Source organism: Pipra filicauda, unplaced genomic scaffold (genome assembly GCF_003945595.2).
Source record: "Pipra filicauda isolate LSUMZ 115617 unplaced genomic scaffold, ASM394559v2 scaffold2_size9829703_pilon, whole genome shotgun sequence".
NCBI lineage: Eukaryota > Metazoa > Chordata > Aves > Passeriformes > Pipridae > Pipra > Pipra filicauda.
The window spans coordinates 4,051,654-4,078,080 of record NW_024104421.1 but is presented as its reverse complement, the minus strand read 5'-3'; the positions used below and the strand labels follow the sequence as shown (position 1 = coordinate 4,078,080).

Here is a 26,427-nt window from a genome sequence, read left to right as displayed (position 1 = left end):
CTGAGCTGTTTCTCAAATTTATAGTACAGATTTACGTGGGCCCCACTGCTATCACAGAACAGCAGTTGCAAACACCTCATTTCTCTGGGGAGCAACAAGTGTGCCCACTGCCCTAGGGGTGAGCTGAGCTGCTGCAAGGCTGAGCACAGACTGCATCAACCTGGAAAAGGATGCAGCAGCTCCATCAGCTGGCACATCACCCATCCATTAAAAAGAGATGCCAGGCTGGCTAGAGACATCAGCCATCATCTCAGGACCTGTGTGTTCAGAGGTGGTTGCTCTCCTCGGGTATTAACACCCACAGCAGTTCCCTCTGGCGCTTGTCTTTAAATGACTTCTGAGGGGAGGTGTGGTGTGATGCACATGCGCAGACTGCCAAAAATTGACCTCTGGAAAGCCTCCAATTAAGACACAATGCCCCACCTAGGATTACAACTATTCACTGCAGCAGGGCTTTTGTTTCAAAGGCATTCAATGCATGTCTCTTTACAGGTATCTCTGCTTTTCAATAAACCCTTGCTGCTTTCATTTCCTTTACCTTGAAACTTCACACTCAATTTGTACTGAGCCATCTCGTTACATAAGGCTCGATGCTCTCAATGTCTTGCTGTGCAGTTTCCAGCTGTCCTATGCATTTATCACCCTCCCAAAGCCAGCATGGCTAGAATTCCAATAAGGGCTGGATTTATAGCACCTCCCCACTGCCTTGGTGCTCCAAGCAGAGTTCCTGTTTAGTTCAGGCAGGCTGACCAAACACATACTCAGTGACCACAGCTGGAGAGGATGTGAAGTTCTCTGCTTTTCATTTTCATCTAACCGGAGTAAGGCTCAAATCCTGCTTTTAGCAGACCAGTTCTCAACATCTTACAGGGGTTTTGAGAAGTTATTTCAGGAATGATTGTAAGAAACTTTTCCCACCCTTTTAAAACCTTCCATTTCCAACACACAAAATGACCGCTATTGTACAGCGGCTCCCTCAATCAGTCATTATTTTTAAAGGTATGCAAAATGTACCTAGGATGACAGCAAGACATGTCTGATAGGCAACTAGTGAATATCTGATTACTTCTTGCTTTGTTTTGCTACAACTCTTGTGTTGTGTTTACTCTAATAACTGTTATTAGAACAACAGAAAAATGAAAGTGATAGCTCTCCTCAGACACCTGCCTAGTACACACACTACTGTTGAATGAAGGCTGCAGACTGTGTTGTTTCTCCGAGATGACACGCCCTTGTTCATGATCCTTGTATTCTGTCTTTCTTCCAGTGCAAAAAACTGTGTACAAAAGGACCACGCATCAGTAACACTGAGAGACTTCGACCTGAGCAGCTTGAACATGTATCTACATGTAAGAGACTGACACACCTTCTCACTGGCCCACATGGAGTTAGGTATGAGCAACCCACTGAGAAACCTCTGGTTCTGCCACTTAGTTTTCCATGCATCTTAAAAACTGCAGTTCAGATAGGCTGTAGTTTTTTTCTCCAAATTTGATATGCCACGATGATGAATGAAGCCTAGGAAAACATCTGTATGGAAGATCATTTTTACTGATGGATTGTGATGAACCCTTCTGTACATCGTGCCCATTCAATGAAGGGAAGAAAGATTATGGAATCCTCCTCAAAGCCACGTCCAGTCCCACGAGGGTTAAGCAGACTGGTAACAGTCATCACTATAACCCTAGCCCAATCTGGGTGTCTTCTGTGATGAACTATAAGGACAAGGGGAAAGCAGTGGGTATTTACCCAGACTTACCGCAAAAACATACCTGTGGAATGGATGGACAACATACAATGGGGGTGGAAAATGGGGTGGACTTCTGTGCTCAGACTTCAGTAGTCAACAATTTGAAATCTAGGAGGTGGCAAGCTGCAAGTGCAGTACCTCAGGAGCTGGTACTGGAGACTACTGGTTTATGTCTTACCCACCTGTGTGGTGGGATAGAGCACACTCGTGTTTGCAGATGACAAGAAACAATGCTAGTGGAGGACAGGAGCAGGACACCCCAAAACATGGGAGGAGAGAACTCCCATTCAACTGGATCTTGACTGGCTGAAGTGATGTGCTGATGGAAAGTTTAAGTCCATTAGCCCTGCACATAAGAAATAAGAAACCAAGAGACCTGGGGCTAACAGTGGCCACAATGAATAGGAGTCAGCAGTACTTGCAGCTATAAAGGCCAGCACTGTACCAGCCCGCACAGTAAAAGCACAGGCAGCAAGTTCAAGGAAGTTATTTTCCCCACGTATTCAACACTTGTAAGATGCACCTGGAATACGATTATCCAGTCTGGGGCTCCTCATGACAAAATCAAACATGACCAACCTGAAGGAAGTCCAGTTGAGGACCATCAAGTCTGTTAGAAGGCTGCAGCTCATGACATGGCTCAAGGCAGCTGAGTTGGGTTTGTTCAGCTTGGAAATTAAGGCTGCAGGACCTGCAGCCTTCAACTACCTAATGGATGGTTGCAGAAAATACGGAGCCACGCTCTTTAAGTGGCAACAGGCAAGCTACAGCAAGGGAGACTCTGTACATTAGATAAAAGTCTGCGCTGAAGATACTACAAAACCAAACAGGAAGTCAGAGGTTGTTAAATGCTCATTTCTGGAAATACTCAAAATTTTATTTGACACAGCCCTGAAAAACTTCACCCCCTTTCAACGTCAGCACTGCTCTAGTCAGGAGGTTGACCCATATGACCTCCAGAAGTACCCTCCAACCTAAATTTACTCTATGGTTCTAAAAACTGAAAAGATCAATGCAAGCTTCACAGTGTGGCTAATGTAACAGACAACTGTCTGTTATCTTGTGCTGTGTGACTCTATTCCAATCCCTCAAGATAATTTCCATAATATCATCAATATTACCTTAAGCCCTCATTATCAAATAGTCCAGGCTGCACAAGCATTCAGCTACAGATGATCTGTCAAACCAATAAATCCTAAAAGCAATGGTACCGAAGGTCAGGAGTGACATTTCTCTCTCTGCAAGTAAAGCTGCCAAATTCCAGGTTCTGGGTTTTACAAAGAATGCTTGAAACCACACAGTCTGTATAAGACACACAACTCAAGTCCTGGCCACTTTCAGCCCCTCACAACAGCTCAGGTGATTTCTTTGACCTTATGTGTCAGACACATGGAAAAAAACAACATAAGCAGTGGCTAGTAGCCTTTGTAGGCATTAAGACGTACCTTTCTATATACAAACGAGCTAATGTTTTTTATATACTGAGATTTTGTCCCCAAAGCATGAGAGATTTTTTTTCTACAGCAGTAGTAGACCTGTAAGAACATTACTACCTTAGCTCAAGTTCGGGTTGCTTCTTTACATATGTTTTTATAAAAATTCAAACCCCTAAGATCTGGAGACAATACCACAGCTGTAGCTTTAGGTTTTTCAACCACTAACTACATATCTACAGATTTTTCCAAAAGTTAACATTTATTCATAAGTTCATACTATCAGCAATCCTTTGACAGGAATTATGCTCTTAAAAAACAAGCTTAAAACAATAAGATGTGAAGCTAATAATGGTCTTCAGTTTATGAACACCTTATCCAAAATGAGACAAGACACCTGTAACAAGAAAAAGTGTGGCAACCTCCTTTCAACACTGAAATAGAGGCTCTATGAAAAGGCTATACGAAAAACAGCTACTAAAAACGTGACTTTTGCACATGATTTGCACATTTCTTTCTGTTGTTTACTCCTTTCTGTGCTTGTTACAAGCAGAATGAGGACTGTTGCATCATACAGCTGTTTGTTTCCATCTTGTTGTAACCGGTGCTACTGTTAACATTCTCCACCACACCTTCTACGCAGAGAAACAGGAACATGCAATGCAGATTTACTCAAAGATCTCTTTTCCAGTTGATGGTGATTACACATAACAACGACTTTATCGCGACAGAGAATGCAGGAATGGTTAAGAGGATATGCTCAGTGGCTAACAGGATATGCTAACCATATTTTCCCTGTTGTGTCACGGATTCTAGGAGTCAGGAAAGAATACAGAACACTGGGATTCCTTAAGAAATCTTGTACTAGTCTACTTCTGGAACGATTAAACATCTGTGACAGATAGTCTATCCACTCCATATAGGGAAACATTTATGTAGTACCATCAGTTAAAGCTTGAAGGAAAGTAACAACTGTTTAAACCAGTTTACCAAAACTAAGTGTACATTGAGAAGAAAAAAATTTAACTGGAGGCAAAAAGAGGGTATGTCTAGCTATAGCATAGACTCCTTCATAAATAAGTAAACAAATAATACTCTTAAGTTTGCTAGGGTGCCCGTTCAGCCACATGCTTAACCAGAGCTTGCTTTTGCTTTTAACACCATTTTAGTCTTTAAGGAGCGGGAATTAAAAGTCTGTGCCCAATTCGCACTTAAAGCCCCCAAGACCCCGTATCTTCTGCCCTCCATCTTATTTTTCTTTTGCACATCTTCCTCTTCTCAGGTAGCAGGCACAAAGAAAAGAAAGCAATAAAGCTCCATCTACCTGAGCTGAGTATTTTTTTTTTTTTTGGATGGATAATTCTGCCAGATAAATAAACTTCCAAATATTAGAGAACAAGAGAAGGGACACAGAATAGTCAAGACAGCACACTTTTGTTTTTGTCAATATTTCTTTAAATCCCAATCCAGCTCCTAGTAAGACTGGACACTACTTACAACACTCCTAGAACTGCAGAAGAATGGAAACACAATAGGGAGCGAGTGGAGGGGGGAGACAGCTCAGTGGCTGACTTCAGACATTCACATACACAAAGCCAGCATCCACTGGACTCAAGGCCCAGATGCCCCACTAATAGGAACAAACCCAAACACAAAGGTAGCACATGAAATGTATTTACCTATTTAAACACAGGCAGCTGGTCAAGCTAGAATGGGGAAGGTAACTGCTAATTCCTTGTACTACAAGGAAGGAATGGAGTAAAAAAACCCAAGCCCACGGGCAGGTTTTTGCTTTGTGAACCTCTGTCTGTGCTGCTGGTTAACAGTGGTAAGTATAAAAAAATCAAAGAAAAATAATCTATTTATAGAACAAGTCAGTAGTCTGAGACATTTAGAAAAAAGTAAAAACAAGTCCTTCTTTAAAAATGGATTTACTAAAACAACTGTCACCCAGGATGACCCCAAGCCCCTCTGGTCCTCTGGCAAAGCCAGGGGCGACTTCAAACAAGAACTGTTGCTGATTGTACACTGGTGCACATCCAGCAAAGCCAGCAGGGAGGGGGATTTGCACTGTGAACAGTATCTGCAGACTGCTTGTGGTATCACAGGAGGCCATGCCCGTAGCCTGGTGATACTGGAAATAGTTGTGAGTGAAACTTTTCACAGAAGCACATGTGCTCAAGCCCTCTGAGGTAAGTGGGCTGTCTTCTTTCCTTCCCATCCCTGGGTACAGATCTCAGAAGCTGGTGCCCTGGGTGCTGTACCTCCTCGCCAGCTCCATCCTGCGCGAGACAACTTTAATGTGCAGGAGTGCAGAACTCTAAGCAAAGCCTAGAAAAGGAGAGGGCATCCCCACAGAAAGGGAAGCACTCTGCTCTTCCCAAGTTCTGGCCTAGCTAGACATTATCAATGTTTTCTGGCCCTCCTCAGGACAGGAAGATCGGCTGTCTCCCACCGAGGAAAAAGTTTTGCCTAGTGGAGTAGAGTTGGGTTTCTTTTTTGGTAAACACAACCTTTGCTGATTTCTGAGATTATGAGCTCCTCTGCCCTTTAGCTACAAAAGAGAAATGAAAAGAAATTCATCCACTTGCTCCCATCCTTATAGTGTAGTGTTAGCTGCCTGGATATGGAGGCAATTTAACTCTCCCAATACTTTACTCATTGCTCTGAGCTGGCATGGAGAGGCAAAAGATAACTTCTGAAGTCACCTCCTTAGGATAACCTGATAGGCCCAAAAGCTCCAGCCTGTGCCCACCAATTCCAGGCCAGCTCCACTGCCAACATGTACTTCTAACACCCTGAAGTGTCTAATCTAACAGCCTCGAGTTTGCTCAGTCTCTAAGAGCAACAGCCACACTCAAAGATGGAAACACTCAAGTCAGAAAACACTGGCTGGAGCTCCTAATTCAGGCGGTGTCTGCATAGATGAGTCGGTACCACTGTGCCTTGACGTTCCCATTGTATGAAGGAAGCCAGCTGTAAGGAACGGACCAACTCCGCTGCAGGTCTGTACATCCTTGGAAGTGAAGCTCAGTGGCTACATTAGCTTCAAACCCTCTCTTCCTGTAGGGTTTCAGTGGTCCATTTCCCAACAAGTTCTGGGCATCGAGTAGTTGCTAACTTGTCTCCTTAAGATCTTCCATTGGTAGTTTGTAGCTCAACAAGAAGGGAGGAGGCGGTGCGTGAGCAGGGCTGCTGGGTCCCTGCAGGGGTTTCTTTGCACAGTTTATACAGATGTAATCCTCGTTCTCAGCCATTTCGGGAGAGACACCGACACAGACTTGATGGAACCACTCATCGCAGCCACCGTCACACTGCACCCAGTCCACCTGCAAGAGAGCACAGCAGCAACACGTGGCACGTTACAAGGAAGGACAGACAGGCACAGTTTACATGAAGAAAAACTTAAACCCAACTGAGGCGCCTGGCACATAACAGCTTTTGGGTACAAATTAATGCCCTACAGAGCTTGTTTTAATAACTGCTTCAGTTTAATGAAAAATAACTCTCTTCCAACAAACCTCTTGCATCCTTAGACCACAACAGTACAAATATACACTACTACTATTGAGGAAGATGACTCAGCTCTCCTCAAATGAAAGCAGGTGTGCTAGAACACATTTAAAACAAGAGGACACTCAGAGACATTACTTCAGCATAGATGAAAGTCTACAAATACACATTCTAAATTATATACATCCCCTTAGATGCATTATCAAATGGCAGCTTTTGAAGCCTAAAAATTACAGAAAACAAAAGGACTTGATGGTTTTGGGGGGGGGGGGAAATAGCCACATGACATCAATAGCTTTAATACTTTTCTACCAGCTAGATATTGGGTATACAGCCGGCCACCAAATGCCAAAAAATGCACACACAACTCTAAGTCCTAAACACCATAACATCTAACCTAGAATATTTCAGACTTTGAGTTGAACTTGCTATAGAACAATTGGGAAAAACGTAAAAAAAGTAAATTAAAACTTAGGAAGGAAAAAAGATTCATTATTTGATTTCTGCAATTCCCTGAATAAAAGTCCACGTTAATTTGAGCCAGTGGGCGGAAACTGTGATCTGCAGGATAAGAAACACAGGTTCTCCATTCTAATGGCATGCATTGGTACAGCTATAAAAATTGCTACTGCTGTAGTTCTGCTTTCACCTCACAGAGGAACGTGACAACATATTAGGAAAATAGCACTAGTGCCAACCTATCAAAATGAAGAAACATTATCATCTCAAGATTTTTACTTCAGTTTGTAGCAAACTACTCCTGAACATATTTTCAAAGTGACTAGTAATGGCCACCAACAGCTGCAGCTTCAGTCGTTACATTCCTGTACCTGCCATGTTTCATTTGTCATGCAAGTAAGTATGTATGGTGTTCAACTGCCAAATGTACTAAAGTACATCCAACCTTATGGCAAGGCAGTCATTCCATTAAAAACTTTGATTATACAATCAGGAATTTTACTCAGTTTCATTCATGGAAGTTGGACAAATTCAGTACAACCTTATTTATAATAGGAGCTTAAAGGCCCTCTCCTCCCGCTTACAATCTCAATTTCCAGAAAAATGTACTAATATGAGGTAAATATCACCTGTGAAGTAAAGAGAATAAAAAGACTATCATATTTTGAGTGACTGAGTGTAATTTCTAACCTTGATCTAAGTTTAAGACTTCAAAACTGGTCTTTTAACTGGTCTTTTTGACTGTTCCAATGAAGACTTGAACTCAATGTTTCAATTCTGCACAAGAAATAAGTTCTTTCTATTTGCACTTACTCCTACTCTCTCTTGTGAAAGTCAGCGCAGTATAGTCTCAATCCCACAGTTATTTGGGGTGTGTTTTTTCTACTTTCTAGAAAGCAGAAAAAAACATTTTGAAAAAACTTTTTTTGATCATCGATTAGTCAGTGTTAAAAGCTGACAATTAGGATAGGCAGTAGCACAGAGACAAGCAGATCAAGTTTCTTTTGTAATAATCCAATCAGGTCTAAAAATCACTGATTATTCATCTCCAACAAGAAAAATGAAGCACTGAAGTTGGTAGATCACTCAGCCTGCAGCATCACTGTTCACAGACTGCATGCAAGAAATACAGAAAATTTACTTCATTTAGGAACATCGCACATCCCACTCCTGCTCAGAAACACAGGAACATTTCTGAGTCAAAGAATTAATCCTTTGAATCAGCCAATGCATGTTGCACATAGTCAACAAAAAATTACCCAGCTTGAAGAAGTTAAACTTCCCAACCGAGACCTTTACCCAGATTCTGATTTTCCATCTTTTCCTGTTTTAAAGTACCTAAGAGAGGAAGGAAGATCTACAGTTTAATCTGCTACATCTACACCTGTGTACCTACCCAAGTACTACTCCATCCTCTCTCATTTCTAATCACACCACTTCGGTTTCTCATGCTGTTCAATCTAAACATTAAATGGCACAGAGGGGGTTTGACTTTGCATGGAATTGCCTGTGACAGAACTAAGGGAAAACTCACTTTGTCCTTGCAGGGCCTTTGGCAGTTCTGTGCAGCACACACGGCATTCTCGTCATCCGACTCTTCTGCTCCTGACCAGTCGTACTTAGAAGGAATATCTAGAATCTTCTTCTCTCTTTTTTTCTCTGTGCTCTCTTTTACTAGTTCTACCTTGGCAACAACTGCCTTCTCTCGCTTCTTCTTCCGCTCCTCCTCCTTAGCCAGTTTCTTCGCCAGCTTGTTCAGCTCCTTTGTCTTATCCATAGTGAGTTTTAGCTTCTTCTTCTTAGGTTTTTCCAGTTTTTTCAGCTCTTTAGATTTTTGCTTCATATCTCCAAAGAATTGCTCTGCTCTCTCCAGTTTTCGTTTCCGCTTCCTCTCAGAAGAGTCTCTCCCTCTCATTTTCAGCGGTTTTTCATCCATGCTGTCATCCTTCATGGAAAGAGTGAAGAGAGATTTTTATTCAAATGCAAATTTCCTGCAAACCTGATGTCTCAGAGATGTAGTTACCTCTACCATTACACTGACATGGAATGAAGAAAGCTACTCAACAACAAAGTTACAAATTCTAAGCAAAAGGCACTTCACTTTATTTTCACCATATTTGAAAAAATTCAGTGTTATCAACTGTGTCAAAGTACAATCAATCAAAAATACCCAGGGGAAAAAGTAAATCAGCAGCAAGGGTAAGGTGGCAAAATAAGCAATAATTACAACTCCCCCTCTCACATTGTTTTTTAATAGAAGTTGAGAAGATTAATAATTTGTTAGATGATCTTGCTTATTTTTCATCCAAGGTCAGTCTTGCCTGTAATTACTTTTGAGAGAAAGCAACTGCTATTTTGGAGATTAACATAGCGTAATTGGTGAATTCTTAAAATGGATCATCAACTCAAGCAAGAGAAAAAAGTAACATCAGTTATTTGAAAAGCTTCCAAACTGGCAGACATTGCAAATATCCTGGCGTCATCGACAGCTCTTAAATAACAGATTCAGATCAGAAGTGAGGCTTAAAACTGGCAAACTCTGTCCCTGCAGGTAGCGTTCAAAGTGACAAGTCCTATTTATATCTGAAACATTCACAGGTATAGCTCCTCTGTACAGGATTGACTCAATTTCAGTTAATCCAGCTATACACTTAAATAATTATTAATAGATTAAGAACATACTACAGGTGAGTAAAGACACTCTGTTTACTGTACATTACTTAATATAGCTACTCCACCCAAAACCAAATCCCCTCAAGATTATTTTACAAAAGTCTACTTATTTTGTATGTAAACAGACATGGAAAACATTCAATTCAAAATGAGTAGTTCTGGTCAAACAAGTATTCATAAGGGTTAACCAGAAAATGTCATAAGACATACACATCCCACACACCTTACCCCACTCCCCTGAAAAAAAGCTTTGCTTAACTATTAATATAACAGTCTGGAATACTATTTATAAATTGTTATTTACTGGCATTCAAACTGTTCTTCAATCAACTCCATACCAAAACTATTATATTAAAAGAACATTAAGCTCAGGAAATACTCAGGTTGAAAAGTGGTAAAGCAGTACTTTGGAGGCAGGGTCAGTTTTATACTACTGCCCTAACTGATGGCAGTTTGGCAACACTTTTAACTCATCCATTGTATATGGAAGGCATTCAGAAAATGAGACACCAATTAACATGCTCATCTAACCTTCCATCTTGTATTACTGTACACCACCAAGAAATCAAGAAAGAGCCATCTTCTATGTGCTTCCTGTGCATAACCCAAAAAGCTATCACATACTCCATAGCCACACATGGTCAAACTAACCCCTAACTGCAGCTGACAGATGATAAAGAATGGGTTCCAGTCGAGTTCTTCAACACAAGAGTTGACCTCTTCCAGTATACACCCCTTGCCCACTGCACAAACATGGCCAGAATCAGCAGATAAACCCATCTGATTCACTGTCAGCTGAGCAAAGCAATCAGGACATCTTCAAAGTATATTAATAAAAAAATTTCTATGTCTATGTTATTCTGAGGAAGAACAGGAATCTTATTACCTGCACGACCAAACCACATTTTATTAAAAAATAAACGTTCTTTCCCCAGTAACAAAGTTCAGTAACATTTAAGTATCAAGTTATATAAGCTATGTGTAGATTTTCTATCTTCCTAAATGGTTTTTTGTAACTCTTTTGCAGATTAGTTCTGTTTCCAAGCATAATCAAGAACAGTGTTTCCTTTCCTAACCCCATATTTTCTAAAATAAGGTTTGCATATGGAACTGCTTGAGAAAACTGTTCTAAATATGGTTAATTGTGGAGGACAGTGGTACGGCATGAGTGAACAAGAACTGAAATTCTGGGTCTCTTATTCTGTTATTTTCTGGAATCTACTACTCCCCCCAGTTGAAATCCAAACATGTCAAGCAACTAAGCACTCAACTACTCAAGACTATATTAAAAAAAACCCTCCAATGTAATGTGGTGAGATTTTTGTTCCACATCAGAGTATTTCTTCAAGTTCCATACCTCCATGACGTGAAGAAACCTCTCCTCAGAGGGTGGGTGAGTCGCCTGTAAAATCCGCCAGATGTGCTGCGTTTCATCCAGCGATACCTCCAGTAGATCTCCCACCATCATTAGATCTTCCAGCTGAGCTTTTGCTCCGGGTGACAGCTCCAATACAGGGGGCTCCAAACTGCGAGGTACCAGTGGACTCTTCCGAGGCTGCTTCCTTGGAGTGCTAGAACCTTTCAGACAGGAGGCAGGTCATAGAATCATTAAGGCTGGAAAAGACCTCTAAGACCATTGTGTCCAACTGTTAACCTGGCACCGCCAAGCCCAGCACTAAACCATGTCCCCAAGTGCCACATTCACATGTTTTCCGAACGCTTCCAGGGATGGTGATCACACCATTTCCCTGGGCAGCCTGTTCCAATGTCTGACCACTCTTCCAGCGAAGAAATTTTTCCTAAAAGCCAATCTAAACCTCCCCTTGGTAAAGTCATATAAAGATAAAAGGAAGAGATGAAAACCAAAAGCAATTACATACTTTTTACAACACCGTAAAGAGGGAGACAATCCCAAGCAAAATGCATTGACACAGGTCTATATATGAGACATCAAGAAACTAACTACAATGTAACTCTACTGTACCTTCTTACAGACATATTCTGTACAACTAGCAGGGGTAACAGAGCAGTTCCCCTCCTTACTGACTGCTCATCCCAGTTATCTATTTAATTTTATCTCAACATATACAAAAAGGAATACCTTGAGAGCAGCTTTTAGAAGCAGACGAATACGCGTGTTCGGCACAGAAGGAGGGAGCAGTCCACATGTGTGTCACCACTTCCTCTGATTTAATAGGGATTTCCTCATCACAAAACAAATTAGGCTCCAAGCTGCTAGAAGATTTTACACTGGCATTGTCCTGAAAGAGACCCACAGAAAACATGCAACATCCAGATCCAGAAAATACCTACTTCAAAGGAAATTCTACTAAGACTGAGCTGTTCCTAAAATCCTACTCTGAAACACTCCACCAGAGACATCAAGACCATGTGCAAAAGCTACAAATTATATCCCTACTTAAATAATGGAGGAATACAGAAACTATGGAGATAGGTCAGTAGATTTATAGTTCCTGCAAGAGAAACACTTGACGAGTTTCCTCACTCAGCATTCCCTCAAGTATGGTCTTCAGAAGTCAGCATAACCACAGGATGCTTACTCTTAGCCTACATAATTTATTATTTTGCTTGAAAAAATTGACTGCAAAACCACAAAGGCAGGCATCTGTAGTAAAGCAGGGGTGTGCTGAGTGACTGTAGAAAGATCTTACAGGTGAGGTCCAGCACAGCCACAAATATCAAAATCCAGTGTTGTCCTAGGATTGGGACTTCTGTGTCAGTCTGGAATCATTTTAAGACAGGACCAAACACTGAAAGAAGAGGGCTGTAATAGCTAAGACTGCTGTGAATATTTCCACAAACATTTGCTGGCTTGTGCTCAGCAAAGTGAGTTGTATAAAACGCTGAACACACTCAAGGCATTGGGCAAGATGGATGTTTGACTGTTTAGATACATCACACTGAAGCGGGACACACGCCTTGAGGTGCAGCTGGACCCATTAGGACAAGAGACATTAGGAATCTCTTGGCAGTGGGAGCAGCTTTGTTTGACTCTGCATTACATTAAGCAGAGAAACCAGAGAAGCACAAGCCCACCTGAGTAGATTCCCTGATGCTCCCTAGTACTAATTCATGCCTCTTCTTACTCGCCCCTGGAGGTGAAATTTGCTAGGACAATCTCCTCAACCAACCATTTATTTTCACAGCACTTTCCAGAATTCAGCTGTTTCATCATGTGTGTGATGAAACTGGACAACAGATTTAACATACTTAGCACGCCGTGTACGAATGAAATCTTTCAGAAAACATTAAAAACAAGAAGCTGGCTTAAAAAAAGAGAAAGGTTACAGAGCAGTTATTGACAATATTTACCTGAAGATTAGTTGTGTGGGTCCCAAAATGGCCAACTCAGGAAATTGTACCACCCAGACACTGTCATTTCATGACATAAAAAGGGAGTTTAAGAATGGTAATCTCTCTCTCTGGCTTTCAGTTACACGTTTAAAAGGAAGTGAAGTGCACACTAACGATTTCTGTACAGAACTACAAGTGGGAAATTCAAATTTAAATCGCCCAGATGAAAAGGTAGAATATACTCAGAAAGAAGATATTTCTCCCTACACCATAAAGTTTATATCTTGTACAGTATCTTGTTATGGGTATCTCATTATACTACATTAAAGAAAGTTCAGGACTAATATGTAAATTGATTTTTTACAAAAATCACCATTTAGTGGCCATAGGCAACACAGGTGCAAAGAAATGAGAAAAATACGAGACAAAAAAATGAAAATAACAGGCGAAGAAAATTCACAGTGAATTATCCTGATTGAAACAAATCTTAAAGCAAATCTAGCTATCGCACTCATAATGAAGTATTTATTGGCAAGAACAATGATTTAATTAGAAGACACACTATGATCAAACAGGCCTTTTTCACATGTATTTCCATAACAACTGTGCACTTGAGAAGCCAGAGAATGTGGGTTTCGAAATACAGTCTGTGGACCCTTGGGGATACAGGGATTACTTCCACAAGAAGTTAAGAGCAAATTCATACACAATGCATCACGATCTGCATTTTTCTTAAACACAATGGAAAATGTTTATGCATCGTGATCTGAAAAAAATCAACCCTTAAAAGCCAAAAGTCTAAAAGTAATTAATTTCTGAACAACTTTGCTATTTCTTTTGAACTTCGCTTCTCCTAGTTTAAACCTAAAGAATTTGGTTGCCTGAAAATTTGTTTTCTATTCCCAACATGTTAGTTGACCTAACAAAAGACGTTTCTGGTCCCTAGCAGCTTTGCTTCAACGTTTTTTTACTTTTAGGTTTCTACAATTACATATAGTGATGGACATCCAAATCAAAAGGGTTAAGTAACAGATTTTTAAATGATGACAACAGAATCATTAAACAAATGAAATGATGCTCCTGCAAAACCCTCAGATCCTGACAAGCATATGCCATCTTTCTTGACATATGCTTTATCACAGCCTCAGAAAATACCACATCTTTCAGAAATGCCTTATTATGACTCCTGATGCAAAGAACATTTTGGAAATTATTTTTGTATATACAACGAATTTAATTAAAAGCTGTAGCACCCAACTGCAATGTACTCTTGTTGGCATTTCACATGGGACTATAAGAAAAATCTGAGTATATGTACAAAGCTGCAGAGAAATAAAACACTAAAAATAGGAGACTGCAGCAAATCATACCTGGAGAATGTGCTGTCCAGGTCTTTATAAACCAGAATATCTGCCTCAGAAGAATTTACATGACCACACTGTCTCTTAAGACAGTATCTTTTTAAGGTAGAAATGACACTATTGCTAAAAAGAAAACACTGCTCAGGAAGAACCAGTGGCATTGCTTTTGTCTCTACATTTATCAAAAAGACATTTCAACACATGGAAAACACTTGGTTATCTCCACAATTGCCTTTTCTCATGGAAGTTCTCCTCTAGTTAAAATACTTGAAAAATTTGACTGCAGGTACAATTTCTGAACTGAATCCAGACACTAATTTTACAACACGATCCAGACATCCAGTATCGAATATTTCCACACATCCAAAATGGAACACATGTACCTCCTTTATATGAGGGTTGAATGAAGAGAAAGGTATGAAAACATGAAAGAAGTTCTGACACCAGGAAACTTCTGACATAGCATGCAGGTTTCAAAGACTAATTTTTTTGCTGTAGCAAAAAACTTTGAAGAGCTCTCCATACAGACACTTTCATGACTCATGATATCTTTGAATGGGGCATAAAGATAATGTTCATCCTCCACGGTATTATAAATACAAATATCTTTGTAAGTTTATCTTTTTCCTTAGCACTAAAAAGTGCCTTTTGAAATTCACATAGGTCTGGAAATTTTGAATAAAAACATTAAAAACTTCCCTCAGAACTGAAACATTCAGATAAAAATCAAGAAGTACTTCTTCTGCAACAAGAGCCAGAGCAGAATATACATAAATAGCTTAAGATACAAAATATACTCTGAAATGAATGAATTCATAGAAGACAGGTGTTCTGGATTAATCCCACGCAGATAAACCACACTTACCTTTATGTCATAGCCATACGTCTCCCTGATGTCTTCATCAGAGTCTGTCTCTTCATCATCATAATCCAAAGTCTGCCGTGGGGATGAGGACACACTCCCTATCACTCTGTTAAAGGCTGACTGCTGAAAACTAGTCAGGTGTCCCTAAAAGAAAAAGGAAATATGGGAATGAAACAATAAAATTTCCAGAAAAATCTGCAGAAAAGCTACAGAGTTACTGACAAAGAATTGCTTCTTTTGGCCTGAGGGCAACTACCTGGACAGTCACAGAAAAGACTAGTTACATCAAGATGTGAAGAAAAACAGGGAGATACCCAAGGCAAAGCTTCCATTAGATTTTGATTCCATGTTTTTGAACAATAGGAACTAGAAAGATATAGATACTGCTGTTCAGTGCTACCAAATTACAGCTTGTAGTTGTACAAACTTCTTCACCATAGCATCACGTGACCCCAATCTCAAGGTGAAGAGGTCAGCTGTGAAAGCACCATTGCCTTCCTACAGGCCTCACTGAAACTTACTAAGACACTAAATGCCTAGGAACGACAATCCATCAGAAATTATAAATACTGAGTCCTTGGATTCTGTCAAGAGGGAATGGAATTTAGACACCAAAGTAGCAACTGCTTTACGCAGCTTCATGCCCATACCCAGCTGTTATGACTGATGTGATGTTTCTTACAGGCACCTTCAGCAGTTGCTACTGACTGAGCACAAAGCCACAGAGCTGTTCCTTCAGCAGCATGTAGCTGACAGAAGCAGCCAGAGCCTGAGGAGCTCCCAACTAAGTAGTTTCAACACATCTAATCCTCAGCTTTTAACTCTCCTCTCTCCCCAAGCTTCTCCAAGACAGACAAGGCATTTCGACACAATGAATTAGGATAGGTACAGTAAAGAGCAAGATACCCCCATCCCTACCTGCAGGTCGGGGTTAGCCGCTGCTTTCTGTAGCTCTGCACTGATGATTTTCTCTGTTTTCTCCCGTGCTGCCTGCTCCACCATTCTCTGGCTGAGCACAGAAAGCTTGGCCAGAGCAGAGGACAACTCGTCAGTGGCCAGCGCCTGCCGCGCTCGGTCCTGCCAGCTCATGGCCCGCTCCGTCAGGCACTGCAGGGCCTCCCCCTCCGGCAGCCGCACCGGCAGCTTCTGCAGGGACACCAGCAGGGACAGGATCGTCTCCAGCCGCGGCCTTCGGGAACGCATGCAGAGGGGACACAGGAACTTCACTTCTTTGGCCTGCCAGCTAGAGCCCTTCTTCTGAGAACTTGTTTTGGGAAGGGGCACGCAGCCGCTATGGAACCAGTCTTTGCACAGCTCGCACTGCAGCATGAATCCACTCGCTGTTTTGCGGCAGATACAGAATTTGACTTCTTCGATTCGGTCCACCATAGTCATCTTGGCCAGGTTAGCTGCCCTGAGAGCATGCATGGCTTCAATCTCCTTCTGTTCCCGATCCTTGAATACAGCCACCTACACAAAAAGGACAAAAAGCAGGTCGTGACACTCACAGCTAAGAGAGATTTCATTTTATTAGCAACACAGGAAAAAAAACCAAAACAAAACAAACCCAAACATACCAAGATATCTTCCTATTTAAACTAGCCCAAAACTTAGGAGTTGTGTGATCTAATTAAAACTTTAGCTAAGATACCTCTCCTCAATTATTCATTACTCCCTCAGTCCTTCTGACAGAGATACTATGTAAACTTAAGATAACCTTCTCAATATGTACAAAGTTTCTGAAGTTTATAATTATATCTGTCAAAAGACCACCAGAAGAACAGGTTTTGACTCCAGGGAAGAAGTCAGAATCTGTTCCATCTATTTGCCTACTGAGACAATGCAGCTGAGCATTGTTTCAATGTTGACTCAGCACCAGAAGCATCTGAGTGACCATATATCTTCTGAAGCAACTTGCATTTGCTCAATGTTTCCATTCAAGTAACTATAACAAAGCATACTACAGTAAAACAGACTGTGTCTAAGCCATATTAATGAGCCTGCATATATTTTCTTTGTTCCCAGAGAAAGGGCAGTCAGATAACAGCGAATTCATCTGATAAGCTGCATGAATATCCTCCTAAAAAGGAGGAATCAAACAAAACACTCCCTCCAGCCCAGTGTCCACGACCAAGCATTTACAGGCTGCCCTCAAAGTTGACCTAACCAAATATGTCTTGGTACTGGTTTAAGGCAGAGTTGCACCTCACTGCACATTACTGCAACGTGATTTCAGTAAATGTTAATATTAGATGAGCAGCCACAGATATTAAGCCAAGAGCATTTAAGAGTTACACACAGCCCAACTCATACTAAATACCAGCACTTACACTCTGAACTGTGCTTCCCCCCTACTTTCACTGCAACTAAAGCTGAACCATATTCTTGTGTCAAACATCATATTATGAGAGACCTGTTTCACTGAGATGCATTTATCAGTTCTTCTATAAGATTTCTACACAGATTAGAGATAATGTATCAGGAGATATCACCTTTCATTGCTCCTTACCACAGCTGCAGTGTCCCTGGCCTCCTCCAGCCCATCCTCCAGTTCACTTAGGGATTCCAAGTCAAGATCTTTTTCCTTTTCTTTCTCCATCAACTCCTTTGCCCTCTTCCGCCTATTCTTACTGCTCCCATAAACACCAATATCAGTCCGAGGGCTCAGAACCTGTAACACCAAGAAAACTGTCAGAGCCAAGGATGCCAAGAACAGAAAAAAGTTCTAGTCTATAACCTTGTGATATCAGGGACACCATATATGAAAACATCTAATAGAGGAATTACAACAGTGTCACCAGAGAGCAAGAAATACTCAGCAATCTAACACCTTTGATATCTATCAACTAATGCTACAAGAGAATAAACAGAAAAGGATAAAAGTATTTCATACTTATGAACTTTGAACGTAATCAGTACCACCATAAAGTGGCAGGTCAAATTGAAAGTCACTATGTTTTCATGATTAAGCTACCATAAAAATAGCTAACCAAAATACTGTATGCAGTTAGATATCAGTAGTTTAACATTTGCTTCAAAGGCCTTTATTAATGACAAGTCTGAAAAATCTGTCATTATTTCATATTTACATCAGCAATTTGGTGGCTGAAAGAAAACTAAAAATATGCTATAAGCCCTTTAATATCAGTATTACAAGAGGCTGCAAAGCACTTTTAAGGACAAGAATAAAATTTTAAGTTACCTTGACTAGTTGGAATGCATACTTAAATATGAAATCTAGCAATTAAATTCAACACAGGAAAGTTCAAATTGCTACATTTAGGAAAATGCAAAACCAGAATACATTAAATAACTAGTTAGGCAGAAGAATACAGAGAAAAAAATTGTATCTAGAGTGTACGACAAAGCAAACAGAAATTAGTGTGATGTTGTGGCAATAGGGGCAGATGTTCCCTACTGGGAACATTAAACATCAGTATCCTCTTTGAGACACAAGATGTAATTATTGTACTTCATGTAGCACTCAGGAAGTCAGAGAGAGAGGATGCTGTCTGGTTTTGGACATCTCACTAAAAGTGAAGACAAACTGCATGGAATTAACAACAATGTAAGAGAATGAAAAATATAGCAGTTGACCAAACTTGAATTATTTTCTGTAGAAAAGGGAAGCCTGTCAAGTAGATATGATAGATCTTCAAACACATGATTGATTTTCATTAAAACAAAGACAGTGACTAGATTCACTGAAGTGAAATAAACAGTAGTTGACTTAATTTTTCTTATAGTTAAACAGTTTATAAAATATGGAATCTATTTTCTTAGCATTTAAGCAGTAAGGCAAGTTAAAACATTCATCAATTCGAGACAGCATCTGTGTCTGTTTCAGGCCTACACTTCTACAATGACACAAAAAGAAATCCTTCGCTTTCCCTCTGTCTTCAAAAGTAATGGATGAGGTTGTCCATACATAAACCCAGACTAACCAAACAGAACGTTTTGCCTTTTTCTTTCTCTTCACCCTTTTCATTCTTTTCACCTGAGAACAGCTGAAATTCTATTTTCTTCTGAAAAGGAGCTGTAATGCACTGTATCTGAAGCAGCTGTTCGCTCTGGACCACTGGGGGCCATCAAGGTGAGTTTCTGAAGGCTGACAGAAGTGCTGCTCACCTGTAACAGACTGTAGCTCGAGTTCTTCTTCAGGAAGGTCCTTCCTGTGCGCTCTCTCCAGGCACGTGCTGCAGCTACCTGAGACTCCAGCTGTGGCAGGGCATCCAGACGCACCGGTATTGGACGGCCTTTGGCAGACAAGCTCTCCAGTTGCTCCAGGTAGGCATAGTTGCTCCCATTCTGGGATGAAAGAAATTTTTCTAAGCCAACAGTTCCACCATTATATATATCAGTTGCCAGTTTACTTTCAAGCCATACGCTATTTTGTCACTGACTAAAATAGAGTTCCATATTAAAGGAAAGGAGGGCAACATTTCCATCTTACTGTTATTTTACAAATCCATCTCATACAGCTTTTATTTCAACAGTCATGGCCAGTTGGCTTAGGGAATAAGACAACACTCCATTTCTATACCATTGTCTTAAATGCTGTCTGCTTAACAGTGAGCTATTGCATGTGACTTGTACATAGGTTGACGTGAAATCTGTTGGGATTATCAGTTCAATTTCCAACAAATACCCCATAGAAGACTAGCAGTTGTAGTCCAGAGATAAACACCTAGAAATATCACAGATGTCTGGATCAAGTCCTGTGGGTAGACTAATAGAAGGGAAGGCTACTGAGCTAATTCATCTATTTCAGACAGAAAATTCTAGCCACCAGTGCCATTAAACCTTACACCATTTGGGGGAGAAAACACAAATAAAATGCATTTCCATAGCCAGATTCAAAACTGAAGACCTGTCAGCAGAGTATCTTCTGCTGCAGCTAAATATTTCCACCGACAGTATGCCAAACAGTTTCGATACCAAATACCACACCATAATGAATTTGCCAGCTTTTACATCCCCCTAAAATGCATAAAAGGAAGGGAAACAGAAATTGGGATAGCCAAGAGGGAAACAAGAGCACAAAAAGAAACTGAAATTCAAGCACATCAGCTATACATTTAACAGCTATAGCAAAGCTTTCCTTCAGGTCACCTTTGTGGGTAGAGGTGCTAGGAATAAATATGTCTAAATATATGCAAGCAGAAGATACCAGTCCCTGCTGAACGCCCTACCTGAATGGCCTCCACTTTGGCTGTCCAGTCTCTAGCCCGCTGCAGGGCTTCTTTCAGTGCCAGCACATTGGGCAGGTAAGCAGGGATGTTCTTTGCTTCATTCACGATGCCCTCCAGAGCCATCATACTTTGGCGTGGTCTAGAGTAAGAAAAACCCAGTTCCAGCCTTCTCTCAAAATGCCAGTTAACTACAGCCATAAATCTGACAGGCTGGTGATGCAACTTCATCACTACACTGCAGTGTAGGACACCATGGCTCTATGCTTGGAGGGTGCTACCACCTACCAAAGAACAGGAGGTGAGAAAGCTGATGGACTTTGCACAGTCAAGTTCAAAAGGGCACAGCATCACAGCTCCCTAACATCAAGAAAGCTGTCCTGGGTAGCATACTCAGGGTTCTTTGTTGAGGGGGATGAACAGCAAAACCAGCAGCAACACTCGCAGCCTCTGGCCACTGTGCAACATCATAGGGAATCAACACTTCTGCAATTCATCAACAACCTCAAATCCCACTCTTGAGCAATCCAACTGCTGGGAGGTAAAAAAACACCCCAAAAGAACAAAGGCACTACAGCTGCAAAGACCTGACTCTTCACCACACTCCTCAAAAGAGGATGAGAAACACGGAAGTGCGTGACCTGTAAGAACAGTTTGCAAAGGAACACTCACCTGGCCTGCAGGCAGACCTTGGCCTTCTCCTCCCACCTCTCTGAGACTGTGAGCAGCTCCTGCAGCTCAGCCATGGCTTTCTCTACAGCATGGTGTGGTGCCAAGCCCACACCTGAGTCAATCAGCTTCTTCATCACATCCAGGGTGACTCTCTGGGGATCCAAGAGGGTGGACCTCACCTCATCCAGCCACCGTGCCTGCTGCAGTTCTTGCTTCAGCCTTGGCAGCTCGGGAAGTTCTACATAAAGGCCAGAGCCCATGTCTATTAACTCCTGCAGCTTGGAAGAGTCTGGGATCTCATCCATCATAGCTTCTTGAGCACGCTCATGAAATTCTTCCACATCATCAAGCAGATTCTGAAGTAACATACAGTAAAAATCAATTAGGGAAAAACGCCCACAGAATCAAAAGGGAAATCTGACTGAGGGATCAGTCAGCTGTGAATTTGTTTGTGATCATCACATCATCAGTCAGAGCTTCTACAGACCATGCCAGCTAGCTGTCACAAGCCATCAAGTCTGACACATATTAAGTAACAGACCATCTAACTTATTTGATGGCCTAATGTTTCATACCCGAGGCATATTAGCTGCATCGAACTCTACACCAAAAATAGTACGATTGCAAATGACTACAGACCCTAACAAAACAGAATATTTAGCACTGTCCAGTCAACATAATTTTTAAAGAGTGGGAAGAAAGGGGACTTCTGCAAACAGACCATCATTTCAATACAGTGTTGGGGCATTACAGTAATGATGGCAATACACAGCAAAACAAGACATGCTGAGGAGAAATAACAAGCCAGAGATGTAAGGGAACATAAATTCCAAAAGATCACTAAAGTAACAATGATTATATTTTCATTATTTCCTAAAACAGGCCTACCACTTAAAAGCATCAGGGGTTTATTGCACAAAGGAAAGAAATGAAAACGCAAAGCCCTCTTATTAAAGGAGACAATTTCACAGAAAGCCAACTGCACTGCTGCAGTTGTCCTCATCCTCATGTTTTGGCACTGCAATGAAAAAAACCAAAGCCAGCAGACAGGAAAGAATCTCTGCAGGAGATTCATTCAAGGACATTCAACCAGTATACCCAATTGATTCACTCCCAAGTCTCTTAAAAAAAGACAGGTATTTCTGACAGCAAGTCGATGGCACTATGAGGAGCAAAACCTGCATTTCCTAACCCTTAGCTTCCTGCCCTTTCTGGCTGATGATTCTTCTCATGACTGCCTGGAAACCAGAAAGCATTTATAAGAAAGAACAAGACCCGCATTATAAAGATTTTGATTTAGGGAACATAACACTGAATGCTTCATAGTGACAACAGTAAATTATTACAGTTTAATAATTACAATGCCTTTTGTGTTAGAAAATACTCATCATCCAACATGACAATTATTTTGCTATTCATTATGATGGATAATTGACTTCAAATGCCATGCTGAAAGCTAGTGAGTGCTTAGGCATAAGTGATCATTATGTGACTTCATTCATAAACGAAGAGACTACAGTTGGTAACCAGTAAAATGATAATATTTATTTATTGGCTAGTGATGATGTTGAAGCTTCAAGAACATGCACGTGCAGAGGCAGAGTACTTGAACTAGAACTGGTTTCCTAATGCTGGGGTTTGGAGGAAGAAAGACTAGTTGGGAAAAAGTATTTAGACAAAAATACAAATTAAAACTGTTAAGAGTTTATTGTACGCCTGCAGCTCTGTCATCTATGAATTAAGTTTTAATTAGAAGCAGGTTTTAAACACATTACAAACAAAAAAAGCCCTTTGAGAACAATTTTACAGGTCTATTAATACATGACAATAACATCTCATTAATAAATATTAGTATAAATAAATATTTCTGGGGTTTATGTGGAAAGAAGGGTAGTAAAACCATCCTATCCTATTAGGATGAGAATACACTCCACTCTCTACCAGTTGCTGGGAAACTCATTAAAGAACACCTCTGAATGATAAAGATGTTGATTAGCATCAACAGGCCTGGCTAAACTGCATCCTGGAACCCTACAGTTTTCTGAAGAAACCTGTTTTTATGATACTGGCATGTATTTGCTGAAAACAAGAAGGAAGTCCAATATAAAGTCTCCCTTATCAAACACTGAACTACCATGAAAAAGTTACTATGAAATGAATGAATGAAGGACATAACAAACATTAGCAAACACTTATGGAAAAAAGGCCATCTCAAACAAAACTAATTTATCTTTAAACTGTTTGGTTATGTAGTAGTAGCTGCACATATGGTCATGTTTAGAATTTTAGGCCCTCAATCTAGTAATATACAACACTTAAAACAGTATCGACAGAACATGCAGGTTAATAAGTGGTTAACATACACCTCAAGAAGCATTTCTCAAGGCGAAAAATCTTTATCAAGGCTGCTTTTTGAAGGAGTTTTCTAGAACTTGGTTAGTAGGTGAAACACTATTTAGCATTTCATCATCAGTGACAGAGAAACAAATTAAGATTGCTGCTGAAAACACTTGCTATGATGCAGACTGCCAGAATGATAAATGCCAGGGGAATCAGTATGATCTGGATTGCTTATTAGTCTAGATTCATTCACAGACAGGTGCAAAGATATATATGAAGGGTAAGAAATGCAGGTCATGCATACAGATTAAGAGGGCTGCAACCTGGAAAGCAAGGCTGAGACCACCACATCTGGCAATGCCGACTGTAACAGGCACCCTAAAAAGTGCACACACAGTCATGAAAAGGGCTCTGTTCATTTGCCCAAATGCTGATCACCATGTGCAACACCCCACCCTGTGTCAGACTGCTGCACAAGAGCATGGGTATTCTTCCAGAATGCAATGGAGGCCAAGTGGAATTACAGTATCTCACATATGCATGCTCAGGCTATCAATTTGAGAGTTGCTATGATTACAGTAGCATAAAAATACAAACACCATCACATTGCCCACTTAGAGACATGCTTACAAATGAACAGGAAATGTATGTTACATTCCATGCTGGAGAGACAGCAATATGTCATCAGCAAAACTTCAACGACAACAGCAACATTTCCCAGTAATGCAGGAAGACACTGTACTTCCTTTCTTGAGGCCACAGACATCATTGCAAAGCAGTCATATGCTTTACATCAAAAGCTAGAAATGAAACATCCCACTCAATCCACCTCTGACAGTGCAGGACTAATTCTCAAAAAAAAAAAAAAAAAAAAAAAGAAAAAAGCTTTTCATCCTTTACACCAGGCAACCTTCTCTGTTTAAAAAAAATACCACCACAAAACCAGAACAAAGTAAAAAGCACAACATTATCTAAGGAAAAGATGCAAACTTACCTTTACTTGTCGGGCCTGGCTGATAACACATGGCAAGCTAAAAAGCTGCTGTACAAATGCTTTCAGCTCCTCCATAGTCAGCTTGGTCCGTGTCCTTCCACTGTCCTGGCTCACTCTGCTGCATGAACATATAGAATCAAACAATAGTGGTGAGAGATAACAGTGATCCCTGGATTTACTCCCAGTGACAGAAAGCTAACATAATTACTGAGAAGTTACCAAAAACGTTTAATCACCTGAGAACTCAAAATGAATTCCAAAATCTTGAAAGCAAAATTTAATGTAATTCCCCTTAAGTATCTTCAAGGGAATTACCCTGCTCTTTCAGAGGTACAATTCTCTAGATGACTTTCAAGTCAAGTTTGTTACAAATATGTAAAAGAATATAGCCCCACACAGCCTGCTTTAGGCAGCTCAAGAAGTTGACTGTTGTGACAGGCACTGACAAGGAGTCTGAGATATGTAACAGCAACGAACCCTGAAAACAAGTAATTTTCTGGTGTGTTCTCTTGCAGCCAGAGAACTGCTGGAAGTGGCCTTGCAACAGAGGACTGCTATTGAGTAGGACATGTTCTGCAAAGACACTTCCATTAAATATCACTCGAAGCAAGTCAAACAAGCCCTGAATGCAGTAAAAGACTTTGAAGTGACACACAGCACAAATTAAACACTTGGTACACATATCACTGGCAGGCACAATTTCACAAGCAGGACAGATTTCAAACACTTAAAAGTTGTTCCCTGCTAATGCTAACCTTTTATTACTATAAAAATAATAAAGAAAAAATATTCAGTCTCTCAACCTGTGGAGTTACATATAATGGTAAATGTAAAATTTAGATTAATGATCAAACATAATTATACACCAGTTAAACCTCAGAGGGGAGAAAATACTGCAGGCTTTGACTTGCTACAACAGACAGTGGAGTGGTGGCTGCACCAGACCTGCTGTGCCCCCAAAATCCCTGCACAAGAGCAAATGGGGTGCTGGGCTCCAAGAGACAGCACTATGGGAGGGGACACCGAAACATCCCACTGGCATTCTGTCCCTAGTCCAACCATGGACTGGTGCAGCATCAGATGCTGCACAAAAGGATACAAATATCTCTGCCTCTGGAAACTCACAGCTCCCAAAAGAAGGGAGAGATCTAGGATTAGAATATTGATCACGGCTTCACAACTGTGAACACATCAACTGTTTTTTGGGTTTTTACATAAAGAGACAGGTAATGAATAGATTTTCTTTTACTGCATTTGACTACGAGTTTATAGCTGCATCAACCCCTGCCAATTTTTTCTGTTTGATCACTTATTTTTAATTTGCTTTTTTAATAACCTTATCCTTTGTGTGTGATCCTTCTCAATGTGTTAAATATCAATATAAATGTTAAAGAAGCAGCTAAATGTGACACCTTTGTAACTACATTTCCTAATAGTGTTCAAAGAAGTTTTAAAATCTTTCTCAAACCTGAATTTTGTAAAATATTGTTATTTAGCACACGACAGCCCTCAGACATATAAACGAGTCCTTTTTTTGTCCCATAGATTTCTTTCAGCTTTAGATCAGACACACCATTCCAAGTTGCCAAATAGTTCTAGACTTTCTTGGGATAGGGCTGGAAACCCACCAAATAATTAAATGAAGAGTTATTTCTTCTCATATATATATGTGTGTGTGTGTGTGTGTTGATGGATAGATAGATCGATTGATCGATCAGCAACTGAAGGTCTGTTGAGAGAAGGCTGATATTCTCCAAGAGCAGGAGAAAGAGGAGGAAGCAACAACAGAACAGCTGGAAGTTACCAAAATTATTGAACTAGAACTGGGCAATACAACCCCTTGTCATGTTGCTTCCCTTACCT

At 40.6% G+C, this 26,427-nt stretch overlaps 1 protein-coding gene across 1 annotated transcript in view; it reads right to left on the bottom strand.

The window, feature by feature from the left end:
• Positions 1 to 3,426: 3,426 nt before the first annotated feature.
• The window catches only part of KDM5A (lysine demethylase 5A), a 49,825-nt gene continuing 26,824 nt past the window's right edge, over positions 3,427 to 26,427 (bottom strand). Inside the window, exons 18-28 of the mRNA XM_027726506.2 lie at positions 24,565 to 24,682; positions 21,231 to 21,586; positions 20,562 to 20,700; positions 19,498 to 19,677; positions 17,879 to 18,040; positions 16,288 to 16,839; positions 15,370 to 15,513; positions 11,930 to 12,089; positions 11,186 to 11,406; positions 8,690 to 9,100; positions 3,427 to 6,512 (exon numbers count right to left, since the gene is read on the bottom strand). Coding sequence (XP_027582307.1) covers positions 6,300 to 6,512; positions 8,690 to 9,100; positions 11,186 to 11,406; positions 11,930 to 12,089; positions 15,370 to 15,513; positions 16,288 to 16,839; positions 17,879 to 18,040; positions 19,498 to 19,677; positions 20,562 to 20,700; positions 21,231 to 21,586; positions 24,565 to 24,682 — 2,656 coding nt within the window. The 3' untranslated portion in view covers positions 3,427 to 6,299. The remainder of the gene's footprint in view (positions 6,513 to 8,689; positions 9,101 to 11,185; positions 11,407 to 11,929; positions 12,090 to 15,369; positions 15,514 to 16,287; positions 16,840 to 17,878; positions 18,041 to 19,497; positions 19,678 to 20,561; positions 20,701 to 21,230; positions 21,587 to 24,564; positions 24,683 to 26,427) is intronic.